Raw genomic sequence first — 25,746 nt, forward strand, 5'->3', positions numbered from 1 at the left:
GAAGGCTGTTCGGATCTTCCCACAAGAGCGACATGAGGCTGTGCTTTTGGGGATCCGTGGAAATACACTCGCAGGAGGACTCTTTCCTGTAAAGCTGGGGAGATCCTACAGATAATAGTGTCCTGACCCCGCCTGGCTGTAGCATATACTTTTTTATTTGCTATATTTTATCCAATATTTTTTGTTTTAATGACTAAGCGTCTTTGAGAGACAAGAAGCCATGTCGACTTCTCAAGCTTTACATCACAACGGTGTCTACAACTATTTCCTGAACATGGTGGCTTATCAGGTGAGAGAAAGAGAGAGAGAGGGTGATCTTGTGAGAATGACAAATGTTTTCTGATGATAATAGTTTTTTGTCTCAGAGATGAAGCTTCATTCATTCAAGCTTCTTTTATAAGAATTCGACATGCCTTTGTAGAACATTGAACTGGTTGAGAATGTATGAGAACTGCTAAACTTAAGGAAACTGTCTGTTTCTCATGTCAGTTATCCTATAACTAGTCATTTTCAGATGTTTTGGGTTTGGCTTTAGAAAACAGTTGGGCTATTAAAAATATTGTGAAGCTTGTGAAGTGACACAGTGTGTTTACAGGTTGTCATAATGCTCTGGCATAATGCTCTTAGTCCTCAGCTCATTTATTTTTTGTTGTATCAACTATTTAACCCTGCAGTAGTGCATTTTCAATTGAATAACTCGGTGGCTGCGCTTAATCACCAGAACAGAACAATCCTCTTTTAAACTTCAAATCCAATACTATTTTAGATCACTACTTTTTTTTTGCACTGGTAAAAGTCAGTCTGTCAGTTGTTGTTGTTGTTGTTGTTGTTTGGCATGTAAAGGTAAAACTCCTCTATCAACAGAAACATACAGACATCATGGAAAGTGCTTTCTGTCAAATGAAATTAAGAGGATGGATGACTCACTCTATCATCATGAGCTTTAAGAGTCCGTTTGTTTTCATCCTCCTTCACTGGCTGTAGGAATATTGCCACTGATTTATCAGAGCAGTTTGAGTTATATAGTAACCAGACAGCTTGTCTCAGGTGAATTTTAACTACAATACAAAGATGCACTATCAGTGAACTTATAGACATGTCGACATTAATTAAAAAAAAACAGTAGTTGCTCTTTTACATTTAGTTAATAAGAAAATTACGTAATCAAGGATAGATGATTTATTTAAAAAAAAGAACACAAATAATACTACACCATACATTTTGGGGAATATTTGGAATTACTTTCTATAAAGGACAAAATAAACTCTTTCGGCTTCTTTCACACTCCCTTAAGTAATTGCACCTGAGGGTTTTGTCTCTAAACAGCAACATCCAATCAAATCTCACAGTCATTTACTCAACCTTTACTTTCATGTCATTGCAAACCTGTATGACTCTTTCTCTTCTTTGAAACATAAAAGAAGGCATTTCTGTTTTTGTCCATACAATTAAAGTCAGTGAGGTCCCAATCATTTGGACACCGACGGTCATCGTATGAACAACCGAACACCGAGACATACCTTCTTTTGTGTTTCCAAGAAGAAGGAAAGCCTTACAGGTTTTGAACATCATCAGGTTGAACAAATAATAATATGTACAATTTTGGGTGAATAAAATTAAATGAAGTGTTAAATGTTAATGTTAAATGTTAAACATTTAGTGTTAAATGAAAAATTCATCTCCTGCATTGATGTTCCTGGTCAAAAATGACCGGCCTTTTAAAAATTGCTTGTAAATCTCTCACTATGCTATTATCACCAAATCTTTTAATCGTTATATTGTTTTCCTTCAGTTAGCACAGGACTTATCAATCTGCACCACACTTTTTAGTGAAAAAAAAATAAATAAACACATTATTATGTACAATTTTGGTCACTCAAGAGCTTGTATCATTGAGGCCTACGTATGATTAGCTCCAAAAAGTAACCAAAACCTGGCTAATAGAAAAAAACCATGTTGTCAAAAATATTGAATTCTATATTTGGTAATATACATTACAAGACATGTGTAAGCAATCTGTGTAGGTTGGTTGTTGTTTTATAAATGAGGGGAAAGGAATCCCAAAACAATACAAATGTTGTCAAAAAAACGTTTTATGTCCTGCTTGAGCAAAGTCAGTAAGTTTTAGTCCAATGCGATAACACTAACTAGTATTTAAAAAAAACCCAATATCCTCCAGGCAACAATGACTGGAACACAATGTAGGAGTACATTCACGGATGTACATTTCAGTTAAAAAAATACATTTTATACATTTTTATGGGCCTTCCCTGTGTTTCAAATAGTGAATGACTGCAAGCACAACGTTAAACTTTTCTGAAAGACTTTATAACACGTGCCGTTATCATTCCAAATCCTGCATATGCTCACAAAAGATGGATTGTTAATCTGTAAGGTCAGCGGGAACCGAGTTTCAGCCCAATCTACGCTTCTGGGTTTAACTGAGGATAAAAGATGCTTGGAGCGCATCCAGGCAAACCAGCCCTGATCCATCAGAAAAATCCAGATGCTTTGAGTGATCTCGATTAATCCCAAACCCTGGCTGCTCCGCTTTTCTCTCCATCAGATATGCTGCTGCTGTGGCCCGGCACCGTGTTCCCTGTGCTGCTCCTTCTGTCCGCCCGTCAAATCGTCCACCACCACGCGGGTCATGTACACGTTATTCCACATCCTGGCCTGCACTGTCTCATGCCTCATGCTGTCTAAGACCGTGTCGGAGGCGGTTAGGGAGAATGTAAGTTGTTTACGAGTTGCGCAGACTCCAGTGGTTCTAACCTAGTTTTATGTAAACACCCCAAACTCTGCTTCATTTGTAGTCTCATCCAATCAAATCTTGGCTAATCTGCTTGGCAGGACACACACCAGCTACACATGCCAGCAGCCTGTGCCCTGCAGAAACACTGTGGCACGTAATAACAGACGTCATTCTTCCTCAGGTGCCTTTCTTTAACGTAGTGTGCGATGAGGCTCACGGTGGAGGGGACTGTCAGATGCTGGTGGGCTACTCTGCCGTCTACAGGGTCTGTTTCGGCACAGCTTGTTTCTACTTGATGATGGCCATCTTCCTCATTGATGTGAAGTCTAGTCAGGATTTCCGAGCCCTCATTCATAACGGGTCAGTGTCGTCACGTTCCTTACATACTTTGAGGTTCTTTACTGGAAACTACGGTTCCATGTAGAACCTTTAACACCCATGGAACCTGTCTGCTGCGCAAATAGATTCTCTCCAGTAGAAAAAGGTGCACTTTTTGTTCTTCCTTAGACTGTTAAGTTAAGGAGAAAAGATCTTATGAGAAAGAACATGATATGGAAAGGGTCAACCAGATCTTTGAAGGCGATTGAAGGACCAACTATGTTGAGGCATTCATTCACTTACTTATTATAAACTAACATAACACTTGTTCCCCTCATCCTCACTTAGGTTCTGGTTTCTGAAGTTCATCACCATGCTTGGAATGATTGCTGCTGCCTTCTTTATTCCCACAGAATCCTTTTTGCATGGTGAGATGATTGTCTCTGAAGACTTATATTTCTGATAAATAATATATAGGCATGCACCAGTATCAACATTTTCAAGATCAGATTGATATTAATAAATCCAACTATTGTTCAAAAGTGCTGGGTCAGTATTTATTTATTTGTATTTATTTTAACACAAGAACACATAGTTTTGATCAAAGTGTGCAAAAACATTTATAAAATGACAGATTATGAGATAAGCATCAAAGTTTGATTTCAGCTGTTAAGTTCTTAATAATTACAGTCTTGTTTAGTTAATATTAAAGTTATCAGAGTTACATTTTCACAGAATGTATAACAAATATATAAACGTTGTTGAATTAATATCTCACAATTTTTCAAAAAAAAAAAAAAAAAAAGATACTTATTTCACAAATATTAACAAAATCTTACAGACCCCATACTTTTGAACGGTAATGCATGTTTTGGCCAATTTGATAATTTGATACATAATCAGAATTTCACTATGTCTAAAAATATATAATAATACTAATACAAAAAATAACACACACACACACACACACACGCATACACACACACACACACACACACACACACACACACACACACACACACACACACATATATATATATATATATATATATATATATATATATTATAATAAAATTCATTTTAAAGATTAACAATAAATGAGCGTTACATGATGGTCTAATTGTAAAAATAATGTAAATGAGAATGCATAATTACGTTTTCAACAGTGATAACCATAAATTAATATGAAATAAAAAATAACCAATACAATACCAATAAACTGTTCATAGTACAGTGTACTGTATGCCATGGGAAAGACATGGGGATGGTAGTGAATAGTCTCTATCTAAAGTGATTATGTGCTTAATGGGATTATATTAGAGGCTCATGGCTCTGGAAAGTCTGGATGCACGTTTTATTTAATCCAGCAGGTGGCACTATAGACACATGAACATTTCCCATTATTGTACAAAGCGGGGATTCACTGGGTGGGCCTTATTTATTAAAAAGACAACGTATTTCTGTTAAAAATGTTGTGCTTAAAATGTTTTATCTGAGTTCTCTTTGTTCTCTTTTCTCCTCTCTTCATGCAGCCTGGCATTATGTTGGAGTAGTGGGAGGCTTTGCTTTCATCCTCATTCAACTCATTCTCATCACTGCTTTCGCTCACACATGGAATAAAAACTGGTGAGTGAAGAAACTAAGCTCACACGGCATAGGTACGACTTCCTAAAACAAACCCGCAACAACCCACAACAACCAAAGCATCTATTATCAGGCTACGAAGAACCACATCTGGTTCGTGTCCGAGTCACATCTCGCTCTGGAATGATAAAATATCTGCCTCCACAGTCTTAGAGTTTTAGATAATCTCTGTCCTTCACTCCCTTCCTGTTTCTCGCTCTGGTATCTCACTTATTCATATACACACGCATACAAACACACATTCAATCTTCCCATTTTTCCATCCAGCTTTCCCCAGATGTTTGTGGAGAGCCATTTTAAAGCAAAAAGTCACCTTAATGCAATGAAACTGTGTTTTTTCTGTTTTGATTTAGACGTGAGCTCACTGATCTCACCCCGTCTCTCTTATTTCTAGGTTAACCGGTGCAGCTGAGAATAAGAGGTGGTACGTGGCAGTCATGTGTGCTACCCTCTTTTTCTACACCATCGCCACCATGGCCTTCACTTTTATGTACAAATACTACACTCACCCGGCGGGATGCCACCTGAATAAAGCCCTGCTATGGACTAACCTGGCCCTCTGCACCATCATGTCCTTTATCGCGGTCACTCCCTGTGTGCAGCAAAGTTAGTGATCTGTCACCAAAACAGTAGTTCAGTGTCTTATATTAACAGTTTTCATATAAACAAATCAAAGAAAATGAGTTTTTGTGGGAATGCTCTTGCAACAATTGACCCATAAGTGCCGCTATGCTGAGTTTGTTTTGCTGTCCCTCTCAGAGCAGCCTCGCTCAGGACTCCTGCAGGCCTCCATCATCTGCTGCTATGTCATGTACCTGACCTTCTCGGCTCTATCCAGCCGCCCACCAGAGAAAGGTAAGTCTGAAAGAGCGCCTTGCATATGCAGAGGTCTCAAGGCAAGATACTACACGCAAAAACTATTTACTACAGTAAAAGTGTAATAGTACATTTTAAGATTTTTGGGCTGTTTTGCTCTGATAACTTTCTTTCAGACTAATGAAAGCGTCCTAAATACACTGCTCGCATCAGTAGATTTCAAGGTCTTTAAAGGTCATTTTCTCAAATGAGTCACTTATCTTCGTTTAAGCACGAGTTGTTCGTGTTCTCTGTGGGAACTTTACGGGAAAAGAAACATTTTGTAAATGCCTGAATCAATAAACGCGAGCGCAATGATTTGGCCTGCTGATGTGAAATAGGCTATGCATACTCTATTTATTTATCATAAGTATTTAATCGTAGTTATCTCATAGAGTGGTGAAAAGATTACTGTAGAGGTCACGGGCAGCGCATTCGTCCCTCGACCAATCACCTCTGGGGAGGTCTGAGACAAGAACCAATCGCTGTTCTCACAAGACTTCATCTGAGCGGGTCAGAGAGAGCTGTCAGCTTAATGAAAGCATATGCTTTATTTGAGTCCTATTAAAATAACTCAAATAAAACTCAAGTAAACATGAAGCTAAACAGAAAGAAAAACACATGAATCGTTAAAATTACAAAGGCACGTAACAAAACAACTACAACCTGAATTGTTGACTAAATTATACAGATAATTAAAAAATAAAAAGTTTAAAAATAGAAATAAAATACGACGGGTATAAAACTATCATTAAATGAAGTGGATCACATCATTGCTGCTGCGTTAAGTAACACTTTAATGACACAGTTACCTGTTTGCAGGTCGTTAAACACTTAACCCTGATTGTTCAGAAGAAACTAATCCTGGGTCCAGCATGTGTGAGCCTGTCTCTACCTGCCAACATAAAGCCAAGTCACAGTAATGATGACAGGCATTTATAGAGTGACTGGTGACCTGTTTGAATGCTTTCTGCTCTTTACGAAACACTAAAATGCTTTCTAGAGCACAACGCAGATCACAGACTGATCTGATATGTGAGGGTCACACCAGCCTTCGGTGGTGCGTGCAAACCTTAACCGGAGTAACCCAGTAGATTTATCCCTCAGCAGAATTAATCAAACTGCCTATAATCGCTTAGTCATTAACAAAAAGTCATCATTGGAGCCTGCGAAACTCTTCTTGCTTAGTCATCTCACCTCAAATCATTTCATCCGTTAGTGGGGAATTTCAGAGAAAAGTGCGGCACGCTGCAAAGGTGATGAATGGTGAGTGTTTAACATACGACAGAGATGAATGAGATTTCCAGAAAAAAAAAGCTTTGCTGACTGAGGTCATAGAAAAGCTCTCAAGCATGTAACACAGATGTAGCTGAGGGTGTTTCACCGGGGTATTTGAAATACAGATGTTATACTGAATTACAAAGGATTGCAGACGTTTTGGATGAAGAGCTTTTGGCTTGAAATGTCACATATGTGCTGAGATTAATTATGGCAGTACAGTTGCACTTGAATAGCACTGTATATATATATATATATGTCTGTGTGTGTGTGTGTATGTGTGTGTGTGTGTGTGTGTGCGCGTGTGTTGTGTCCAGTCTTGTTCCTTAACTATCAGCGAGTTTATAGCCTTTGTTTGCTGCATGACTTCATAAAGGACTGAAGTGCACCCTGAGGCATGCTGGGAGTTTAATCCCATCTCAGAGGAATTCTCTCAGACACGTAACACACAGTATCCACAGAAAAGCATCTCTAAACCCAGCAACAATGGGCTCAAGAATTTTTAAACAGAGCGTGCAAATATGACAATAAATGTAACTGCTGCATTTGCTGTTATAGAAATTGTTCACCCCCCAAAAAGAACATTTTGTCGTCATTTGCTTATCCTCATGCCGTTCCCAACCTGTATTAGTTTCTTTCTTATGTTGTGCTCAAAAGCAGATATTTTTAAGAATTCTGCTTATCAAACAGTCGTTGGACCCCAATGACTTCTACAATATTTTGCTTATATTTTTGAAACTTATACAGGTTTGGATCAGGGTGAGTAAATAATATAGTTTTCATCTTGGGTGCATTTCTTTAATGCAACAGGAACGACAGGAATGATAAGTTATGAATCTGGAATTTAATTCACAAAATTCAGGGCAAAATAAATGTGTGATGAACAACTCCAGCTTTTGTGCGTTCTTTCAGTGGAGTATCAAGGGGTCAACATGACGGTGTGCTACCCCAAAGTCAGCAGGGATGAGATTCAAAATGAAGGCAATGCAGTGGCCATTATTGGAGCAGCTATCATGTACTGCTGTGTTCTCTTCGCATGGTAAGAGAAAAAGTACAAAGAGTGGAGAGATATTAGTAATCGGGGCGTTAATAGAAATGCTAACTGCTTGTTTTCTCTCTCAGCAATGAGGCTTCGTACTTAGCTGAGGTTTTTGGGCCTTTCTGGATGATAAAAGTTTACCGCTATGAGTTCCAGGTATGTGACTTTGTCAGAAAAATATTAGTGACTTGAGTTCTTTAACTCTTGAAGGGATAGTTCACCCCCTGAAAAACTGAAATCCTGTCATTCCAAACATGTATGACGAATATATTGAACAATTGCTAACAAAGTTTCAGTTACACCCATTGACTATTTTTTCTAATCCATATAATGGAAGGCGATGGTAACAGAAAACGTTTGGCTACCCGCATTCTCCAAAATATCTTGTTACATCAGTGTTACACAGAACAAAGTCATACAGGTTTGGAACTACACACGGTGGAGTAAATAATGTTTAAGTAAACTAATAAAATGACTGTACTGTAAATGTTGTACTTAAATATGTTGTCTCTGATAATGTCTCTGATTCTCCTTCATGGACAGAAAGCCTCTTGTTGCTTCTGCTGCCCAGAGGCTGAAGATGGTGAGAGGAATATCACAAGTTCCTATATCCAAAGATTTCACAAACATACTAATGTCATTAAACACAGCATATTTATAACCATCTTTGTTTTCCGTCCCATCAGAGGAAGAGTTCGTCATTGACGAGAACAAAGGCTGTCAGAAAGTCATCCACAATGAGACCCAGCGCGTCGCCTACAGCTACTTTTTCTTCCATTTTGTTTTCTTCCTGGCTTCCCTATACGTAATGATGACCCTCACTAACTGGTTCAGGTCAGTTGTTAAAAGAAACTGTCTAAGCTGTTCGGGAGATCAGAGTAGAAATACTAAGCTGAATATTTTTGAAAACACCTCAGATTTAGCTAATATCGGAAGATTTTTCTGCAATTTTGTTGGCAAACGTATAGTGCACATACAAACGTACATGGAAGTAAAGAGGGCTCAAATGCTAATACAGTTCTGTCTCCTCCAGTTATGAGACTGCTGTGCTGGAGACCACCTTCACCCACGGGAGTTACTCCACGTTCTGGGTCAAGCTGTCCTCCTGCTGGGCCTGTGTGGTTCTGTATCTATGGCTTCTCCTGGGTCCTTTGTGCCACTGCCAGTCTGATCAGAAACGACCTCGGCGCGCCCGCATCAAGAGACGGGCCGCTTCCCACCGCCACGTCAGCGTCAGCGTCTGATTTACAGACTGTTCAACGGCGTCAAAGACAGTGGGGATGGGTTTCCACGGCCAAGGAAGTGGGTCACGGCGGATCTCCGATCGCTGAAGAGCAGACTTCAATTAAATTAACACTGATCCTCCTGATAATCCTGTTAGGATTAAAATCACCAGCACTATGAATGCAATTCAACATGGGAACAGAAAATGTAAACCATGTTGGACTGTACAAGCATACCTTTAGGGGATGTGCTACAATTGCCAAAAGGAATATGACATGAACATTTTCTGGACAAGCTGGATGTCTGTATGTTTAGTGTTTTTTAGAATATTTTTTTTGGACACTACCTAAAATAGACTTTTTCCTATTTAATTTAAGCTTTTGTTATGCATATTCATTTGGATAAATTATGTAAGCAATGCTTTATTTCAGTGATCTGTGGCTTGTATGTATCTGTGTATAATATATATATATATATATATATATATATATATATATATATATATATATATATATATATAATTTCTCTCCAGGGACTCGCTCCACCCACTTTCAGCCAATCAAAGGCCACAGGGAGAAAAAGCTGTTCTCTAGAGTATAATGACTTTAATAGCTTGGTGACAACCAGCCTGTTTAGCCCTAATTGCATGTTTATGTTAGAAAGTTTGATGTCACTGTCATAAAAGATAAGTTATTTTTCTAAATATATTTTTAACAAAACACATTCTCGATTTGTGTGTGTTTTGTAGAAAGGCTGGACCATAATTTAAGAACCACATCAAGGTAATAGGATAATCTTAGTTAGTCTGCTAATGATTAAAGGGAAAACGGCTGCCAAATATAAAGCAGAAAACAACTGTTCTTTGGCAAAAGCGCTACGCCATAGACAGCTTTATGTATATGCTTATCTTGAATGTGTAAATGTATATGTGACCCATAAACACTCTTTATAATATCACTGAGAGACTTTATAACTGTTGATAAGAGCTAAAATATTGATGGTGATACATTTAAAATTATAAGGCAAAATATATAATTCAAAGTTTCCTCTAGAAATACTGCCTGCTTATAAATACATATATAAAAACATCAAAATGCACATAAAAAGATATGAAGAGTTTTGTTCCAACACGCGATAAACGCCATTTTTTTTACGTTTCTGCCAAAATGTCCTTCATATTCTTTTAGATGGAGCGCGTTTAATACACAGAGCCGTAGATCATTGACAAGCTATGCTATATAGCATTCATAATCATGTGATATGGCGTAGCTTGTCAGTAGAAGTGTATAGTGCCATGTTATATACAGCGCTGCAAAGCCTATAGCACTTACTAAATGAATGTAACATGGCATAGATGAATGCACTTGGAAGTTGAATTTAAGGAAAATGTAATTTTGGAATTTGTCTGGTTTAAAGTGATGTTGTTTATGTTTTTGTTCATGCTGAAATTTCCATTTATTGTTGTAATTGATTTAAAGCATTAACAAGATGATCTGTTGAATTCATAAATTAAAAAAAAAAAAGAGTAAGAGTAAAAGGGTAATGGGTTTATTGGATTTTGGGGGGAAAAATAAATCACTTTTTTATAATAAATCTATGAAAATTAAAAAATGTTCTAATTTTTTTTAAAAAGATGCTATGTGTAAGTTTGAAACAGAAAATAGTGTTTTTGATCTAAAGAAAATGCATTTTTACTCAAATTAAGCTAAATGGATTTACAGCGTTTTGGAACCAAACTCTTCCTATACATGCTGTCAATGCCATTAACAAACACGTGGTGCCAGAAAAGGCATCATAAATTGTGTGTATATTATTTACTTTGGTGTATAAGTTTTAAAAGGTGACTGGCCACCTAAAGTGCTTCATTTAGTGACTCTCTTTGCTTTGGTTTGCCTCATGTCCTCATGGACATATTTCATCCCGACAAAGTGTCCATTGTCCTTATTGAGGAATGCAAAATGCTTTAGTAAAACCATCACTGATTTCAATTCAACGTCAGAATGGGTTTCTGTCCGCAGCTTGTCTTTTGGCATGAGAGTTGAACTTCAGAATAAGTGTGACTGTCCGTGTGTTTACCCCCTGAACTGAGTCTGGCTCCCTCGGTTACCGCAAAGCTCCTCTAGGGGGCGCAGCAGGCTGTCCTCACGTGCCCGATAAGGCTGAGCGTAGCTGTCCTCCTCCAACAGGATACGATTGAGAGTGCGTTCATAATTAATATGCCTTCGTAGCATTAAAATGTACTGATGCCCCTCCTCCAGAAAGGGACAGTCACATCTGTTGGGCGCCCACAGGAACTCCCGGTGCTCCAGACGATAACGGTTGCGGTATGTGTGGATGATTTGCACATCGTAGCGGGTCTCCTCACCATGATAGACCTTTTTTAGCACTTTTGCTCGAAATACTGTCACGGCAGACAAATATATTGTCATCATCCAATACACCATCCAATATGTATTTTAAAACTATTTGTATTGTGTTGGCATCGAAGAGACACTGATTCAACTCACCAAAATCTTTTTGGCAATACTGGCGCTGGCGCTCAGCTTTCCCTCGGACCCGGCGACATTTCCCACAGTGGCCTACAAAAAGGATGTCATGACGTAAAAAAGCCCTTTGACTTTGTAAACCATGCAAAACAACAATTAAAGGAAAAACGTTTTCCCCCAGAGTTATTAAGTTGAGTTTTACCTTTTTTTGAATCCATTCAGTCGATCTCTAGGTCTGGCGATAGCACTTTTAGCATAGCTTAGCATAGATCATTGAATCCAATTAGACCAGTAGCACCACGTTCAAAAGTTACAAAAGAGTTTCAATATTATTCCTATTTAAAACATGACTCTTCTGTAGTTATATGATTAGGAACTATACTCTCATTCAACTTTTCATTTTTCGCCAGTCTTAGTACACTATAAAGAGTCAAGTTTTAAATAGGAAAAATAATGAACCTCTTTAGTAATTTTTGAACAAGATGCTACTGGTCTAATTGGATTCAATGATCTATGCTAAGCTTTGCTAAAGTGCTATCGTCAGACCTGGAGATCTGCTAAATAGATTCCAAAATGGTAAAACTCTGGTGGAGTTGGAGAATGAGCCTATTCCCAAAAAGTGGAGTGTTTCATTAACAGAGGTAATGAAAAGGTTACGCAATGATATGCAAATGGTGAATGGAAACACTGAAATTTAAAAAATGCTATTTCTGGAGGACTGGTTGAACTGAGGTCAGTTCGGCACCCACTGATGGATTCCTGCTTTCAAACACTCGTGTTTTAACAGTATTTAAGTAAAGAGCTTCAGAGGTTTCTATTTTCAACATTCAAAGAACCAGAAACGTCAATGCAAACGGCCAATCAGAGGCATTCAGTGTAGGCAGAATCTGCCGAAAACCATTCAAGATGCTGGCAAGATGAGTGTTTTTTGTTCTATATGCTAATGAATACCTTCATAAACACAATGTAAATAAGAGATTATTTGTGCAGAATAGACATTGATTACATTAGAGGTTTTCACTAGTGCAGAACTGAACTATTTACCTGTATTCTGAAAATAACCAATTAACAATTCGAATAAAAGTTTTACTTTTTAAAGTACAAAATTTCATGATAACTGTATTCAAATGTAAGACTGAATTCAGAATGTCTGTGATATACATGAATGGCAATAATAAAGTGCTGACCTCTACGATGTATTTCGGGCAGTCGGTTCCTGCGGTTTTCATCTCTTTCCAAACGTGGTACTGGCTGCTGTTGATGGGGGGTTTGAAGAGGCCAGCGAGCAGCAGGACCTGAGGGCATGACCTCGTAAATCACAGTTGTATTTACAAAAGACTCCTGACATTAAACTTAAAGCGACTGGGGAATTTCTTCCAAATATTTACCATCACACATCCTGCCACTGCACAGACAAGATACTTACAGCTAATGTAATTTAAACAAAAGCCTAATAGATTTTTATTTATTTATTTTATTCTACTTTAATTACCCCAGAAACGAGGTTTCGTGAATGGCTGTGTTGTAGTAGTGGTGGTTGTGGTTGTAGTAGCAGTAGCTGTAGTGGCTGGAAGTTCAAAGGGCAAGTGGTTTGATGTGTGGTGAGGCTGCCGAAGCTGACGTCTCCCATGATACAGGGCATAGCGGTCCGGAGGCAGCCAGTACTCATATTCAATCCCAGAGTTCTTATCAGTGGACAAGACCTACAATCAGTCCAGAACAAATGAACACAGTTGTACTGGTCACTAGGGTTTAATATTTGTCTTGATTTGGTTTTACATTTTGTCATTTTATAGCCAACCATGATGTGCAGGTCCTCCTGAGTAGGTCCTGGAACCTCAAAACTCTCCCAGGTATCAGCGGAGCGCCGGTACAGAAGCTTGGTTCCTGCCACTTTGTACTCCCCAGGAATATTGATCTTCCAGTTCCCATTGATGACGAACTGAGAGCGCCCATTCTGGAGAGCTTTGAAAAGCATTTACAAAAAGTGTGTTTTTTTGCATAAATGCAATGTTCTTATACAGAAATCTGACAAACTGCACAATGTCTTGACAATGTCTTGTTAGTCCAAAAAATACAGAAAAACTTGAAATGGAGATTTATATAAGCTAAATTTAAAAAAAGCTTTCCCTTGATTTGTTAGGATAGGACAAAATTAGGAAAATCTGGAATCTGAGGGTGCAAAAAAATCTTAATACTCAGAAAATCACTTTTAAAGTTGTCCAAATTAAGTTCTTAGCAATGCATATTACTAACCGAACAAGATCTTTACTTAATATCCTAATGAGAATGTATTTTTGCCTATTGCTACAAATATACCCCAACTACTTTTGGACTTTTTGTGGTCCAGGGTCACATATTATTGCAACAAAGTAAATGCTTTTTTGTTGTCTTCTACAATTCTGTCTCACACTGTGCACCTTGCTACTTTAGCTCTTACAACCACATGTTCCACACAGGGCCGTGCTCTAACCTAGATAGTTTCTGCTGTTATCAGTCACTCTGATGTGTGTGGCTCCGGCCGGGATCATAGCGACCTCACTGTACCCAAACAGTCCTGCAGGGAAACAGATGAGAGAGTAATGCATCTCAGCCTATTTGAAAAAAAGAAAACAGTTATTTCCAACAGGTGCGTAGTCCTGCTCTGAATTGTATTCCATGATGTGTCTCACTGCAGCTGCTGCATGGATCGGTCTGGCTGCAAGGCGCCGAACCGCAGACTTATGACCAGGGCTGCTCTTTTCTCTTCTACTTTGACTTTTGACCCTCTTTACAGAGCTCTGTGCTGGCAGCCTCGAGTCTGTTATCCTACTCTCAGAAATCCAGATGCAAGAGAGTGGGAAACCTAGTATTTTTTGGGTGGCCAAACAATGCCAGTATTATTGCTGTGTTTTCCCCCAATGAAAATGCTCTGTATTTTCAGTTGGCCAGCATGAAGGAAGATTTTAAAAGAGGTTCTGTTTCATGCGGTGAAGTTCAAAGCCAGAGGTGTCGATGTTCTAAGCGCACAGATATGCGTGAGGGCGAGAGAAACCGAGAGATAAAGAAGGAAAAAGAGACGGTCACAGTCACCCAGAAACCACTTACACAGTTTAAAAGTTTGATTTTTTTTTTAAATCCCATAAAATATGCCAAACGTGACAAAGATGACTGCAGCTTAGCTACAAAAACATTTTGTTTCAAATAAATTCTGTTCTTTTTCTATTTCTGTTCATCAAAGAATGCAGAAAAATTTCCACAAAAATGAACATCCAGCTTTGCCATAACAAGAAAAAAAATACTTTAAAATATATGTATGTACAGCTGCATTATTACAAATAATCTTAACTTAAACTTGAACAGAAATGTAAGTTTTCATGGCTAAATGCCAAAAACTACAGTTGTGTTGTCCTGAATAGCAAAATTAATACAAGCAATTATTACAATTAAAACAAGATTTTTACCGTTACCATAATTCACATTTCTTGTATTATGTCTAAATAAAACTACTGATTTCAAAGTTGAGCTATATAAATCAGAACATATTCTGAGCTTATTTTTCTGTTCTGCTGTGAAGTCAGTGTGAATGTAGTTAGATTCATTGCTGACCGTTGTTCTGCCCGTTGCTTTGATAAATGCTTCTGTGATGAAGGCAGGTTGAGTTGTGGCCTCCACACACCATGCAGGCGTCCTCCTGCTGCTCAGATCCAAAGATCAAGTCACATCCTGGCTTCTGCACATACACACACACACACACACACACACACACACACACACACACACACACACACACACACACACACACACACACATGCAAACCCTGTGATTAGAAGCCAAAATATCAAGCACCGTCACATTCTGTTTTAACAGTACAAGTTGATCCCATAACGCTCCTGATGAAAACTGGAACAGCTTATGGCCTCCAGAATCTTGGAGACCTTCCAGGAAATAAACATAGACACTACTAAAGAGAGTGAAGCATCCAAGATTAAAGACCCTCAAAATAAAAGCATTATCTACTACACTAAAAAGAGATTTAATCGTTGTAAGAGCCACAAAAAATAGCTATCATCCATTTATCTCCAGTATCATATTTTCTGGCATTCGTAATTGATTTGTAATCGTAATATTAAGTTTTAAGCTTTTAAGATTCATTTCTTTAATAATATATGTATTTAGAATGGTTGGATTAGGTGTAAAAAGGAAAAAATGTGAATTGAACAAGACTCCCTCAGTTCTCAGCATGCACTGAAGATTTTTGTGTTTTTTTTTCTTTTTTTGTCTTATATATCTACCAAGGATGCATAAAAATATGAAACATTCCTATTTCAAATAAATGCTGTCCTTTTGTACATTCTACTCTTAAGAAAAATCCTAAAAATGGTTTCTGCAAAATTATTAGGAAGCATAACTGTATTAAGGACTGTATTTTACACTGATAATAATAATAAGAAATCATATGTTTTAACATCCACTATATAAGTGTAACTCTAGACCATCCTGAAAGGTCTCTGCGTGTGTTTGTGTGTGTTTGGGTCCACAGGTCCAAACAGAGGCAGGTGAAAACAGACGGGCAGCAGAATGACACAGATCTCTCTCTCTGAGCCACCGCACACAAACAAGAGTGGGATCATGAGGCCCGGCCAGGGATCAAGACCATTCAGGCAGAAGTTTTGCTTAAGCTCCAGAGTGCAGGGGTGGAGGAGGAGACGTCAGGGGAGACTGCAGAGGTAGAAGGGAGGTGTGCAGGAGTGCACTGTCCTCAGCAATTTCTGCAGGATATAATTAAGCCCTTGTTTGTCTTTAGACCTCCCGTGCACTCCATTTCACGCAGGTGTAACCCTTCTCCTAATACATGACCTCCCGTCCTTATCTTATATTTCTTTGCCTTTATCTGCCTTTCCTTTCTTAATCTTGGTAGAATAATGATTCTCAATGGCACATTCCCATGATTCGGTGGGCCTCACAGAGGGGCAACCACACACACACACACACACAAGGTGTGCTTCACACATATGGATTCAATCTGCCACATGGTGCTAATAATTGGGCTCCACTATGCATGTGCTTCTCTTCTCCAGTCCTCATGTGATGGAAACCAGCATGACTTCAGGACTAAACGGGGCTTATGGTCCATTCATTCAAGTTTTTGTAATATGTACCTTTAATATGTATCTGTAATACTTTAATTTGGCCTTAAAAAAGCACCAATATTAGCACCAAAATTATATATATATATTTTATATATATTTTGTAATTTTACATTTTGTAAGGGGAAGGGTACTTTGTGGTTGTCAGCGATTATGAACTAACTCACCAGACACTTTCCATTCACACAGACTGTCCCCTGATCTGATTGGCATGGTGTGCCATCAAGAACTCGGCCAAAGTTGTAGTAGAAGTTGTGTCCGCTTGCCAGGCAGCTGAGCTCACATGGGTCGGATCCTGAAAGAAGAATAAATCAGGTTTCAGTCGGTATAAGCACCCAGCAGAAGGAGAAATCCACACAGTAACACAACACATGCTTCAAAAGAGAAGAGTCATGCTTCACTGACCTCCATGAAAGGTAGTCCAACGGTAACTGCTGCCAGCGACCAGGGGTCTGTCATTGAAAGCTTTACACTGCAGTTCTCTGAAGTCCATTGAGTCAGCAGGACACTCCTGATGTTACAGACACAAAGCTCAGGAGAGAAAACACACATCCAGAGCTGCTAAAGCCCTGATTCATTAACTCTCACTAAAACAGCCCTGGAGGACTCAGGATAAGCGCAACACAGGCTGACACACTGACCCCATTTAAACCTGATTTTAACATCTGTCCCGGATGATGGATTGTAAGAGTTTCAAAACATTTCATGATCACTGAAACCATATTCAGGGTTAGGGTTAGTCAGGAACACACACCAGACAACAGTGCGGGGCAATCTATGCACTAAAACAAGGGTTTTACCTGAAAACCATACTTTATATGGAATGTTATAATGTTAACATACATCAACGCACTTATTTATTAAGTGATATATAAAAAAGTGAAGTTATGAAAGTGAGGACCAGCCATTTAAAATCTGACCAGTCTGAGGCCAGATGACCTTATTGCCAAAGCAAAAAAAATACAATGTATTTTACTGCACCTTTGTGTTACAAATCTTGTATTGTCTGGTGTCCCCTGGACAAGGCCCTCCTACCAGATTCCTAAAGAGAGAAACAATAATCAAGCATGATCAAGTAAAACCCCATAAGGCTGTTCACACAGGATGTGTTCTTGTATTTGTTTACTGCGAGAGAAAATGTGCAAAAACGTAACCTTTTTGGGCTACAACAGCTTGTCACTGCACCTTATCTGCAGCAATATGTGCTTTTAAAATTTAAAATATGTGCTAATGTAAAATAGAAGAAGAAGAAGAAGAAGAAGAAATCTTAAGCAATAAATAAGATGCAAAGATTGGGGTTAGAATCTTTATCCTCCCCTAGGTAAACGTACTTTGGATAGCATTATTAAAAATAGTTAAGCAAAGGCCGTGCTTTACCTGGTGATACAGGTGCGTGTACGGACAGAGGCCCCTCCCCCACAGGAGCGTGAACACGCGGACCAGCCGCCCCACGGGGCCCAATCGTTCATGAAATGTATTTGGCTATGCATCTGTGGTCCCTCACAGAACAACAACAAAGAGAGACAGTCGATAAACTGAGATGGTTTTTGCAGGCCCATACATACATACAGAACAACAGCATGTCAAATATATTCGGAGAGGAAGTCATCTGATGTATGTTAAGCACTAAAGCGAAGGAATCCTACACGCTAGTGCTCAAGCTACGTGATATGAGAGGCCACCAAAACATTTCCTGCTCGTGGGCTATGCTAGACTGCACTTGACATTTGTGGAAGTGTTTGAGTGTTCCTCAGGTGCTCGACTGAGGACGCCACATCAGCTCTATTACACACAGCCTCCATTACACAAGTGGTATTCCTATCAGACCACCGCTAATCGTCTTCAAGGATAACATTACTCTGTCATTCTTAGATCCGCTGCTGGCTTTGATCCGAGACAAACAGGCAGTAACAGCCCGTGAAGAGTGAGGAGCTTCCATGGGTTGCCTTAGGCCCAACATCTCCTCAAGGTGTGTGCATTCTACTAAATGTAAAGTAGGCGTGGGGAGCTTGTTTTTCAGCTTTTATCATGTTTAACAACTTCGCACAGAGCAGCTGTTTGTGTTGCTAAAATAATATTCATCCACGGTATCACGTAAATCTAATTTGAGCAACTCAGAAAGTCACATGAGGCGTGTAAACACGTTGTAACAAAATGAAAAGGTCTCAGCGTACAAACAGAGCATTGAACTTGCATTCCAAAGTTTGACCCCTAAAGGGATGTTTTACTGGCTCATATATGACTGCTTTTTGGTGCAGAGCTTTGTACCGGTTCCTGAGATTGATTAACCCTTCCAAATCAAAAAATGGCTCGGTTGGAATCATTTAATAAGGTTATCATTACAGGAAGAAATGTCAGAATCTCCTGAACTTATTTAGCCTAGAGACCTGTGGTGAATAGAGGTTAGGTAATGAGTGAGGATGTCCAGCTGTGAGGGTTAAAAAGACTGATGACTGCACTCTCACAGACACAATAGTGCTTTATGACTGACGTCCATCATCTTCAATACCAGACTGACCTGGAACTGCCCTCATTACTGTAGCAAAGACTCAAATTAGTGTTGATGACAGTCTGTCATGGGGCCCGTGGGCTAGGCGGATTAATGAAATCGACCTTTCACCTTTAGAACACCAGCGTACCCCCAAAGGCACGTTTTTAAAAAGTTGACTTGTGTGTTCTTGGAAAGAAATTTTGGAAATTCATAAGTCTGAAATGAACTTTTTGGCCTCCTGTCGATAGGTCTTGTTTATGTTTTTTTAAGGAGATGTAAAAGTCATTCCAGTGGAATGAAGATGATAATGACTGGTGGACAAGACCTGGCTTGGATCTTGGGAGGGAAACTGACTGGGTGAGGTCCAGAAGGTACCAAAGGCTGAGTAGTGCATGCAAGCTATAACTACCAGTGAAACGTAAAGGGATAGTTCACCCAAAAATGAAAATTCTGTCATCATTCACTCACCCTCATGTCTTTCCAAACCCATAAAACTTAAAAAAAATGACCTTTCATGCATGGTGTAACACAGTGAATGAAAACATGCTGCAAAGTTTTAAATCTGAAAGTGCATCATGTATAAAGTTACCGTTTCTCAAAAGAAAGAGTTGACTCTGAATCATTGAAATGCCTCGTTTACAAAATGGATCCCAAGCCGTTTCACTTGTTGCTATTAGGTGCCGCTTTTGGAGCATGACAATTAGATTCCCTGGTGACGGCTGTACACAAAGCAGCGCTGCTCACAATCACAAACACTGCTTTAAATTACATTTACCAATAGGACCAATCACTGCAGATTAGCGTCACGCTAAATAAAACAACGAATAATTGAATGTATAATTTGGGAGTTATTGAGCAAATAATGTAAAAATAAATTAATATTATAAGAAAAAGTAAATGTTTTGACCTTGCATGCATAATCTAAAACCAAAAATTTGACCTTACATAATCCATAATATGGGAAGATGATAAGATGTTTTAATCAAAGCTGAGAAAGTTCTGTCCCTCCACTTAAGAATTAATTCCACAAAAACTTTGACGCTTTCGTGAACATTGTAGTAATCAATTATGAATCAATAATCCTTTTATTCATATAAATACTGATCAACGCATCCTTAACAATAAAGCTTCCAGGGGTTTCACAGCAATTCCATAGAAAAACCATGGTTCATCAATGACCCTTTTAACCGTTTTTAAAAGAAGTGTGAAGAACATTTTAAAATCCAAACAACCTTTTTCCACACTCAAGAATGTAACAATCCCTTCAATGTTTAAAGTGCTTTATTAAACTGTTGATGGCAGTACAAAACCTATATTTTATACATAAAGACCTTTAAATATGATCTTTTTGGTGTTTTGCGCGACTGTAGGACAAAATATTCCCAGGTTTCTTTGAAAACATCTTAATTAGTTTATCAAAGTTGAACAAAAATTATACAGGTTTGGAATGACATAAGAGGGAGCAACAAGGACAGAATTATTCATTTTTAGGTGAACAACCCTCTCAAAGGTTAAAGAGAGAGCGTAAGCCAAATGTCATGTTCTTCTTAACTTATCACTTCTGCACTGTGTATAAACAGCAATTCCAAAACAATACAGGGTGGCAACCCAGTCTCTGAATCCCCCCAAGGTGATCCTGCCCGGGTTGCTCTGATTAAGCTCGGCTCTTGGCAATCAACGGGAAAGACAACACTCTAGTTAAAGTGAGCAAAACCCTGGCAGCGAGCCTTGCCAATCTGAGCATTCCCAACTGACTGTTCAAGCTTGTCCTCAAAAATTCAGTTTAACTGCCTGACAGGACTGTAAAGTTACTGTTGCAAACAGTCTACAAACTGAAGGATAATGTAATAGGGACCATCTTACAGGCAGAGAGGACAGGCATCCTGGAGACAACATCAGTGTTATGAGGGCGAGGGTCTGGCACAGAGACAGCTTCCTGGAGACAGAGAAAATAAATCATGTAAGTCAAAGTGTTACACACCACCCCATTTGACTTTAAAATGGAGCCTGGATTTCAGTGCTCATTGTGTGTGTGTGTGTGTGTGTGTTTGCATCAAAGACTCTTGATTAATCACAACAAATAGTGATAGTGTGTCCTATACATTGAGAAATCACCACCACTGAGAAAACATGTTTACATGCATTTTTCGACTATGAGTCTGACTCCCATCAGTGAGGTCAGAATACTAAGAGACCACACAACGTCTGATTCATCAAAGAGCAGATTCTCAGAAACTCTTTACAGCTTTTCTAAAGCCCAACTGTCTTCTTTTAAATGGTTGCAATGCCTATGAATTAGAAATACGAGAAGTTTAATAGAGAAAACTCGTGTAAACACACCACAATATTCCTTTCTACATCATAGATTTGTGTACAAACATCCTTCCTCTTCCTAATCGTCTCTGGACATGTGCTTATGGGCTAAGAGGCTTATTTTAATAGCAACCCAGAATGGACACTGGTCAATTATAAACAATACACTCCCATGAAGAACTGCATTAGAAGGGTAATATGATGAAATACATCTTCTCTGATAAGATGTGCATCTCTAATCATTGTGAATAAACAGGATCAAAGTGATGCATAATAATTAGAGCATAATCTGAAAAAACTGCACAAGTTTTATAACAGTTTAGCATAATAAAGCTTAGTTTATCGTCAAGGGTCAAGAGGTCTGTAGTTAAAAGGCAATAATGATGTTCATTTTGATGGTTTTGACTGCTATAGCCTTCAGGTAAGAACATAAAACTTGTGCCTCTCATGACAATGTGTTAAAAAACACAACAACAATATGACTTTAATTTTAATTAATAATGCTTTAAATTCTAAATATATATGTTTTACAGTTAAAGCCACATAAAATAAACCTCGAATGGGTCTGCAACCATGGGGTTTCTGGCAGATGAACCACAAAGTGCTAAATCTGAACTTAACTGGAGTCGTAAATTTGTTTATGGGTCATGCCGAAGCACCTCAAGTTTATGTGAACAGTAAACTGTTCTCCTCTCAAAGATTAGATTAAACAGCTGTTTCCTGGATGTGGGACCATTTTTTTAGCAAAATGTTCCTTCCATAACCAAGAATTCTAGTAAAAATTCTAGTAAAAAAAAAAATCCACCAACAATACAAAAATAAATAGAAAAAAATATTCTTTTTATTAACGATGTTGCAGCTATCATCAGCACATTTCCTTTCATTATTTTTCATTATAAATTGCTTTTCATTATTATTTTTAATAAAATATTATTTAAAACATTTAAAAGCAACCAGCATAGTGAGTTTTCAGAGACAATGATAATAAAAATTTGGGAAAAAATAATAGACATTTCAAAGTATATGTGACTAAAATAAAATTTGGTTTTGAATAAATAAATTGCAACAAATAAAGCATAATATGTTGATACACTGAATATATCTGAAATACATTTATATATATATATATATATATATATATATATATATATATATATATATATATATATATATATATATATATATATATATATATATATATATATATATATATATATATATATATATATATATATATATATATATATATACATGTTTTCCTGTCACATGACACAAAATAGTTTCCCATGTTTTGGTGCTTTTAAACTGAAATTAAAAGGTAAGAATCAAATAATTTTGATTTTAATTTAGAGATGAAAACGTATTTGTTATAGAAGTGGTGAATTTTTACTGTATTTTTTGATCATTACGTCATAGCCTCGACTAAAGAGATAAACTTGAATAAACTTGATTCTAATCCAGGTTGCCTTCTTTGTTCTTTTCCATCTTGCGTTCAGCAATTCAATCAAATCATCAACGTGTTTCCACGCACAAGTAAAGGAAAAGCACATACCTGTTGTTTGCCTTCTGCATTTTAGGTCTTCGTCAGGTGTCACAAAATAACTTCTTGAGATCTGAAACTGGACTCATCTGATGAAGTAAAGACCACGAGGTGTGCGATCCCGATTGTTTTTATCCTCAAAAAAGTCGGGAAACCTAACTGCATCCATGCTTTACGAGCGTTTCCTCCGCTGGGACTTTTCCTGAACTTTTCCCAAAGAGGGTAACCTGAACGAATCCTACATAATCCTGAGTAAAAATGAATCGTTAAATAAATAGCCTATTGACCACTTCACATCCTCTCCGCTCGTTTGCGTTACTTAAAGCCCTCCTCACTTTTTCAAGGTGCCGTTTCTCAGGACGAACCGAATCAGTGTCCAGGGTCCGATCTCACGAGGAGAAGCTCTTCTGTCTTCAGGTGGCTTTCTGTGCACTTCACCTGAGCCTCTCACTCACAAACAACATCCGTTCTCCTTGAGAGAAACTAACGGCTCTTCGGTCAGGACACTCGGTCCTCCTGTAGATTTCACATTCACTTTCAGAATTACTGAATCATCTGAGGAGACATATAATATTGCGTTTGCCCTTATTTTATCGTTGCACAAACGTTGTGCGTCATTCATAAAACACATGCATGTTTCTGTTAACAACAACAACAATAATACTTTTTTATTATTATTATTATATCTAATTATAATGTGAAAAACATTCTATATATTAGCACGATATACAATAGACCCGTTAAATAATATTAATATTGCTGTCTTAAATCAATTTAAGTGACATCGCAGTGATAATTATTATTTTTTTTAATTACTAAAGTTAGTTTAAACTGATTAGAAATGACATAAATTATTGTGGCAAGTTAAGAGGATGCTCATCACAACGAACTATTTTTTAAAGTAGCCTGTTTCGTTATAAGCTATGAGCATCCTCTGTAAATCTTATTTACGATCACAAGCAAAACACGTGTAAACGCAGCTCGCGTGGTGAAGTAGCAGCGAGGTACCTGTCAGAAAGCATCGTCCGCGGCGAACTAAGCCCGAGCTTGTATTGATGTGAATGAGAGCCGCAGCATTGCGTGCCGCCGCGTTCACCTGAAGCTCAGCCCAGTGTGTGCCTGCATTCCGATGAAAAACTAGTAAACACGCCCCTCTTAAGCGGAATGTTGCCCAATCCAGATTGTAAATGCTCCTGTAGCTGTAGTTCGTGCATGTACTAAATTGTCCCTGCATTGTAAGCCTTAAGTTACAGAAAGCTGAAATCAGTTGAAAGATGTGCATGCCATTAGTACGAATTAGAAACCAGCTTCCAGAGGGATTGACTTTGTTGAATGGATTTTCTATAGGTCATTTTCAAGGCTCAATCTGTTGAGGCTCCTCTTGTGGATGCCAGATTGTGTTTTTGGCACTGCTGGCACTGATAGGCTTTTTAAATAGAATATGTTTAGGTGTTATTGTTATCTGGGTGCAAGGAAAGTGCTTTGCTGTTGCTTCGGTTTGTCAAAAATGATTTCTCTGTTACGTCAAAACATAATTCTGAGACAACCTGTGTCGTTGCATGCATTTAGTTTGATACGTTCCTCCTGAAGTGGATGACAAAAGACAGATATGATACAAATGAATGGAAATTAGTGAACAGTGATTGGTTGGAATTTGCTTGTTAGGAGGCTTAATGTGCATTCGTGTAAAATATAAATGGATTTGTCACTGTTTTCTAGCCAATGAAGATGTTTAGAAATATCACGACAATGACAGGCCACCGCTCAACAAGTGGCTGAAGTTATATTGAGCTCTCCTGCAGACCCCAACCATGACCATGGAAACAGTCCCTAAAATAACTGCTATCAACTGCAATGGATCATCACATACAAACCACAGACCCAGGCGTTGTTATGTCTCTTGTCTCTATGTCCTTTGATAAAAAAAAAAAGAAAGCAATTCTAACTCTACTAAGCACTTTACCGGAGCATGATGATTGTTTAAGTGCCCCAGAGCCTCGAATGGCAAGTTCCAGCTTGCAGAGAAATGTCTTTAGCAAGTGTACCACATCTTTATGCTTCTCAATGAACATAGTCAACCTCTGATTCACAACTATTTAAAGGGATAGTCCGCTCAACATTTACATTGCATTTGTCATGATTTCCTCATCCTGAAGCTGTTCCAATCCTGTATGAACTTCTGTTGATATTTTGATTAAGAACATCTACAAAATATCTTCGGTTGCGTTCAACAGAATTAACGCAGGTTTGGAAAAACGTAAGCGTGAGGAAAGTATTGATTCCCTCTAAGCACCTTATGTACAAAGATCCCAGTCGGCATTATTAAATAGATAACAATTAATTGCATTCAAGCATACAGATTTGGATAGTCAAAGATAGTCTTTCATTGATATGACACACACTTTTCAACATGTTTCTTGACAACTGAATATGTAGCGTTTTTGACAAGCAGTCCCAGTGGTGTCTTTAATGATAGCAGATGCTGCAGCGAACAGACCACATTTCTCTTGTGCATATACTTTCAGATACTTTCATTTTATTAATTTCTCCAGGTTATATAACTCCATCAACAACCACCTGCTGGTCACTCAAATAGACTATAAAAATCTTTATTAACCATAATGCAAAGGAATAAAAAACCTGGGAAAGACAATGTTCCAAGCCTGTGTGGCTA

At 38.2% G+C, this 25,746-nt stretch overlaps 2 protein-coding genes across 5 annotated transcripts in view; one reads left to right on the plus strand and one right to left on the minus strand.

Annotated features, from left to right (window-relative positions):
• The window catches only part of serinc4 (serine incorporator 4), a 9,887-nt gene extending 51 nt beyond the window's left edge, over window positions 1-9,836 (plus strand). Inside the window, exons 1-12 of the mRNA XM_043245206.1 lie at window positions 1-289; window positions 2,567-2,734; window positions 2,937-3,115; window positions 3,422-3,501; window positions 4,606-4,699; window positions 5,112-5,323; window positions 5,477-5,572; window positions 7,763-7,889; window positions 7,973-8,045; window positions 8,433-8,472; window positions 8,576-8,723; window positions 8,923-9,836. The exon at window positions 1-289 is cut by the window's left edge and continues 51 nt beyond it. Coding sequence (XP_043101141.1) covers window positions 221-289; window positions 2,567-2,734; window positions 2,937-3,115; window positions 3,422-3,501; window positions 4,606-4,699; window positions 5,112-5,323; window positions 5,477-5,572; window positions 7,763-7,889; window positions 7,973-8,045; window positions 8,433-8,472; window positions 8,576-8,723; window positions 8,923-9,133 — 1,497 coding nt within the window. The 5' untranslated portion in view covers window positions 1-220 and the 3' untranslated portion in view covers window positions 9,134-9,836. The remainder of the gene's footprint in view (window positions 290-2,566; window positions 2,735-2,936; window positions 3,116-3,421; window positions 3,502-4,605; window positions 4,700-5,111; window positions 5,324-5,476; window positions 5,573-7,762; window positions 7,890-7,972; window positions 8,046-8,432; window positions 8,473-8,575; window positions 8,724-8,922) is intronic.
• adamtsl5 (ADAMTS like 5) lies at window positions 9,742-24,190 on the minus strand. 4 transcript variants are annotated; one of them, XM_043245204.1, is made up of 15 exons: window positions 24,081-24,190; window positions 23,408-23,627; window positions 23,085-23,320; window positions 21,083-21,155; window positions 18,106-18,227; window positions 17,710-17,770; window positions 17,134-17,239; window positions 16,896-17,023; window positions 15,188-15,311; window positions 14,073-14,156; window positions 13,401-13,564; window positions 13,092-13,302; window positions 12,787-12,894; window positions 11,621-11,692; window positions 9,742-11,514 (listed from the first exon to the last, which is right to left on the minus strand). In XM_043245204.1, the coding sequence occupies exons 3-15, from the start codon at window positions 23,102-23,104 to the stop codon at window positions 11,186-11,188; spliced, it is 1,602 nt and encodes a 533-aa protein (XP_043101139.1). In that variant the 5' UTR covers window positions 23,105-23,320; window positions 23,408-23,627; window positions 24,081-24,190; the 3' UTR covers window positions 9,742-11,185. The 4 variants fall into 4 exon arrangements, with proteins under 4 accessions (XP_043101139.1, XP_043101140.1, XP_043101137.1 ...); XM_043245205.1 differs by having other exon boundaries at window positions 18,106-18,218; window positions 23,085-23,627; XM_043245202.1 differs by having other exon boundaries at window positions 23,085-23,627.
• Between the last annotated feature and the right edge of the window lie 1,556 nt (window positions 24,191-25,746).

This window comes from Puntigrus tetrazona, chromosome 7 (genome assembly GCF_018831695.1).
Source record: "Puntigrus tetrazona isolate hp1 chromosome 7, ASM1883169v1, whole genome shotgun sequence".
NCBI classification, from domain to species: Eukaryota; Metazoa; Chordata; class Actinopteri; order Cypriniformes; family Cyprinidae; genus Puntigrus; species Puntigrus tetrazona.

Excerpts from the sequence above, each read along its gene's own strand:
- adamtsl5 (XM_043245204.1), bottom strand. The coding sequence starts at position 23,104 with ATGCAGAAGGCAAACAACAG. Across the intron at positions 17,771-18,105 it reads ACACGCACCTGTATCACCAG|GAATCTGGTAGGAGGGCCTT; the intron begins GTAAAGCACGGC and ends TTCTCTCTTTAG. Across the intron at positions 12,895-13,091 it reads CACGAAACCTCGTTTCTGGG|GTCCTGCTGCTCGCTGGCCT; the intron begins GTAATTAAAGTA and ends TCATGCCCTCAG.